We start from the raw sequence: 4,866 nt of genomic DNA, 5'->3' as shown, positions 1-4,866 counted from the left end.
TCATTACAGTAAACATATTTAAAATGCTTGAACATAGTTTGGACTTCCACATATATTGATTAGGCATTTCTTCTGTCCAAGATAATCAATTCCTTTTGATATATAGGCTTTAGTTTATGCTACAGTTATACGGAGTGAATCAAATGTTTAATATTGCCTGGAGGAACATATAATGGACAATTCAAAGTGCTTACACAGAAGATTGCCTGGGTGCATTATACATATGGAACAGAATATGGTGTTAGCATCCAGAAACAGCAGAATGCATTGGAAAATTTGATGGGAATCACATTTTAATACTACCCTACCCACACACACAAAATCACCCCAAGAGGGAAAGGAAGGGGGCTGGACTACAGCTTTTCTTCCTCATGTGCCAACTTTTTTATTTGAAAGGAATTTTTATATGAGAAAAGCAACTGCCCGTCTGTAGACTCCATTGGTACAACACACTGTGCCACTTCAGGTGTTTGCAGTTTCATTTTGCTGCATGAGTGGAAAAGGTTCCATTGGTTGCATTATCATCAGAGGGACTAGGAACATGGCTCTTGGACCCACTGTGGTGTGATCAAATTTACGGAAATGGACCCAAGTGCAATCGCTCTGCAATTGCTGCTTTTGTGCAACTCTCCAGATCAGCTCCTTGTGGCTCGGCTGAATTCTCCAATACTCCTTCTCACAATTCTGCTTTTCTGTGAGAAGGAGAGAACCAGACAGCAGTGCCCTGGTATATTGCCTGGAAATATCTGATCCTATAGCATTGCTGTAGCATTTTTGTATGCAGCATTACTCAATCAGCACATTTTTGCAAGCGTTTTCCCTAACCTACTGTATTTTTCAACATTATTTATACTATTATACAAACATTGGTTAGGACTTTCCTCTAATATAGTTTTAAGAGGTAGAAAGCATGCATTACTATTTCAATAGATAACTTCACCATTCTTGAGTTTCCTTACAGCTGAAATCCATGTGGATTGTCTCAAGGGACTCATCAATGCTTAATCCTACAGACAGGACAATATGTCCCCAGTCAAAGCCAGCAACCCCTTCTTTGGCATCATCTGACTTTTCATGAATGGTGCACTTACAGTTCCTGGACGTGGGTATGGCACTCTCCCTTGGTAAGGGACCCACTGATAGTTGGGACCATCTCGGTGAGCGTATGGACCAAGGAACACCCGTCTCACGTCAGTCATGCTGTACATACATACAGCTGATCCTTTGAAGATGTTGCTAACATTGGATACAGCAAATAGACAAAGAGGAAAAAATATTTCTAAATGAGAGCTTTAGCAAAACCAAATATTCATGTCTTAGTTGTGCTTTTTGGAAAGGAAAAACCACGTCAGCTCGATACAATTCAAAATCCACTGGTTTGAATATGTCTCTTAATTCAAACAATTACCCTGAGTAAAGCATTACTCATATTTTAATTTTCATTTCCCTCTACTCCCTCCTCAGGTGTCTTTTCTTCCTGAAGTCCCGCTTCCATTTAGCTGCTGCCTCTGTATATGCTCCCACACAACTCCATGTTAAGTAGGAAAACGTCTGCCCATCTAGGTCAACTTCCTAGCACGTTTACAAACTAGAGAAGTGATAGACCTCTGAAAGCAACTTATGTGGTTTGTGAATTCTCTCATAGGCAAATCCTAAGCAAAGAGACTGCTTCTAGTCTCAGTATGTTGATGAAAACTAGCCATTTGCATTCAGAGATGTATGAGACCCAAGAAAGATTCTTAAGGTTATTAAATAAAATAAACCCTGTGCTAGGAAAAGGGCTAATAAAGAAAAACATGCACATTCTTTTAAACTGTGCAGCTGCAGGCTTCAGAGTGATGATGTACGTTGTTCATAAGAAAACTCTGATTCATTAACCTCTTACATCTACTGGATTCTAGCAGTTCAAAGGTTAAGAAAATGCCTACCTATTTAAAGTACCATCTTAACAAAGAACACTTTTTAAAACAACCCCCACCCCTACTGTCGGCTTCCCTGTAAGTAAAATGATACGTTCTGTACCTGGATGTTGTAAACACACCATAGATTATTGGATTTTTAGGGTCTTTTGAGTTCATTAGAAACACATCCTCTGCCAAAAAGAAGGGGGAAAGGAAGGGAAAAGATGGGAGGGAGAGAGGAATAAGAAAGGGGAAAAACACAACTTAGTCAATTTAATAATGAACATGTTGCTAACCAGAGAGTGATTTGCATTCAACAAATTATCCATCCACTTACGGAGTTCATCAAAATGAGTATCAATGCCATTGGGCCCTGGCACAGAACACATCAGGCGTGCTTTGAGGAAGGTGGTCCACTTGTTAACGAGACTTCTGTGGCCTCCGAAGTCATTCTGTAAGGCAATAGTTCAGATCAGTACAGTAACTAAGTTTGCTTTTTTAGATATAGTGTGAGGCATCTCATTCCTGGCTACCAGAGTTCACTCCACACTAGAGAGGGCAGACTAAGCTTGGACCTACTGGGACCAGAATCATCTCCTGCATTCTTGATGGATCATTGGATTCTGGCAGTGGATGCAAAAGGCTGTTGGTTGAACAGAGTATCCTGTCTGGTGTAGATGCTTGGACCTGATATTTGGGCTTGCACTGCTTTATTTATATACCATGTTTCCTCACAAGAGTCCAGGGTAGTTAACAACCTCTATAGCATTGCACAGAAACAACTTTAAATAGAATAAAACCAATCAAAACACAAAAAGAGCACTTCCCAAATTCCAAATGTTCTCACAAGGAAATAGGTCTTAGCTGGCACCTAAAGGACAACAAAATGGAGGGCAGGCAAATTTCTACCAGAAAGAAATCTATAGTTGGGCTGTTGCTACCTAAGACACCCGCGTCATGTGTTATAGACCCACAAGGTCACCACAAGCAAAGTTGATGTGATCTTAGGTTTCAGGATGCTTAGTATTGTGGAAGTCCTTCCAGTATTGTACCTGGGCCAGGTGCCAGGGTAGGGTCACCTGAGAATAATCTGCTGCTACACTGTTGTAAGTAAAATAATGAGAAAACTATACCAATCTATAATAGGAACGGGGAGCGGGGTACCCAAATTATGAATAAGTGCACTCAGAGATTAGATATGGTCTTAAAGCTTGTTGGAATCCTCCTGAAAGTACTAAAGAAACAACATATAAGGTACAATATCTATGGATCTTTTCTTGTTGATGTCCTTATTGTTGAAACTGCATTTCACAATACTGCGTTAAGGATATGGCTGTTTAATACAATGGCATTTATTGTGTGGTTATGTGGTTCATTATGTGAGCCTTGCTAGTGCCTGAACAGAGCAGCCTTCTGCAACCTTGGTGTTGGCTCACAATAATGGGGATTGTAATCCAACACATCTGGAAGACATCAGGTTGGGGAAGGCTGCTGCAGAGTCCCATGTAAGCTGTCAAATGGTGAAGACAGGCAAAACCTCAGAGCAGAAGTTACATTGCATTCCTTGCCAGTCCCTATACCACTTAGGAAGTTTATTATATTAAATAATATACAAGTGTTGCACATAAACAAGCAAACAAACAACATGAAGTGTACCCTGATTTGCAATTCATTTAACACAAAATTGTGGATAGTGGTGTTGGGCCACTGGAACATCCCTCCAGGACATCTTTTCTCTTGTGATCACCCAAAGCCTGCCTGGGACAGCTTTGGCAGAAGATCATCAAAGTGGTATTCATCCCACATCATTAACTCACAATCTTACCTTGCAGATCTGACCTATTCTGGCATGGGTGGCTTTTCCAGAATGCTCCCCATCAATTGCATTTTCACGAAAGAAAAAATAAATCTTATCATCTTCTGGGTTGTCACTTTCTGGGATCAGATGAGCACTAATAAACCTAGGATCTGAGAAAAAAATGCCAGTGAGCATTACAGCAATGTTAGATAGATGACAGAAAATGAAAAGAGGCTAATGGAACTTCTCTGATGAGCCTTTGCATAAGGTTAAGGTCATTCAGGCTGAGGCTCTTCCTAACATTTGGTGAGTGGTTGCAAAGCTTCTTTTCCCAAAAGCTCAGGAGCTTTCTGGAGGTTGCCCATGATTTCCTGAAGGGTTAGCTCTGTAGCTTTGTATACAGAGATCTGTTTGAGCTGTTAGTATCCCTGCTGCCTGACTATAATTCTATACCAGCTTACCTGGGGGTTGGTCTCACTGACTCCTGTGGCACTTCTTTCTGAATAAGTACATATAAGATCATAGTGTTAGGTAGGATGTGTTCCTGTTCTAGCAATGCACTGCAAGCACACCAAGCAGCTGATGATTCCAGCCATGCCCATCTCAAAAGATTCAACCGTTACGGTCCTAAGAGGAGCATACCAGTGCACACGTCCATGCCATTTCCATATGGATCTGCTTTGCCTCGGGATTTTTCTCAAGTAAAATTCAAAGCAATATGGACATTTGTCCTGAGCTGAAAACTGAGAGATTTCAAGGGAAACCAAAGGAGTTTTTGAAAAGAACAGCTAAATTTCTCAAGGGTGGGGGCACACCATTAGCAGGGCCAGAGTGATTCAGTATTTATTTAGGGTAAAGGTGCTTTCTGAAAGTGCTTTTGCTGTGCAGTGTTGCTGTTTCTTACTGCATGAGTTTTCAGCCTGTTTAGTCTCCCAGATAAATCGATATATTTTAAAACAATAAAAGTATGCTCTCATGTCAGCTGGACAGCCACCTGTGCTTTTGATCATTTTGTTTCAATTCTCTGATGCTTTGTATACTGCAAGAAATGAATAAAGCCAAAGGATAGGTCCACATATGTATATTTATAAGCACACAGGCATTACATTTGCAGCAACTTAGTGTCACTTTCTATGTTTCTGATAACATTACTAGTATGAAGGAAAT

General features: G+C 40.5%; 1 protein-coding gene across 1 annotated transcript in view; it reads right to left on the bottom strand.

Moving 5' to 3' along the window:
* Positions 1–4,866, bottom strand: part of SEMA3A (semaphorin 3A) — a 220,649-nt gene that overhangs the window by 30,332 nt on the left and 185,451 nt on the right. The window contains exons 7-10 of the mRNA XM_044423275.1: positions 3,727–3,869; positions 2,239–2,353; positions 2,023–2,092; positions 1,092–1,236 (exon numbers count right to left, since the gene is read on the bottom strand). Of these exons, the coding sequence (XP_044279210.1) occupies positions 1,092–1,236; positions 2,023–2,092; positions 2,239–2,353; positions 3,727–3,869 (473 nt within the window). The remainder of the gene's footprint in view (positions 1–1,091; positions 1,237–2,022; positions 2,093–2,238; positions 2,354–3,726; positions 3,870–4,866) is intronic.

Source organism: Varanus komodoensis, unplaced genomic scaffold (assembly GCF_004798865.1).
Source record: "Varanus komodoensis strain SLA01 unplaced genomic scaffold, ASM479886v1 scaffold13_3, whole genome shotgun sequence".
In the NCBI taxonomy this organism is placed as follows: domain Eukaryota; kingdom Metazoa; phylum Chordata; class Lepidosauria; order Squamata; family Varanidae; genus Varanus; species Varanus komodoensis.
The sequence above is the reverse complement of the archived record's forward strand: the minus strand, read 5'-3'. Positions and strand labels throughout refer to the sequence as shown.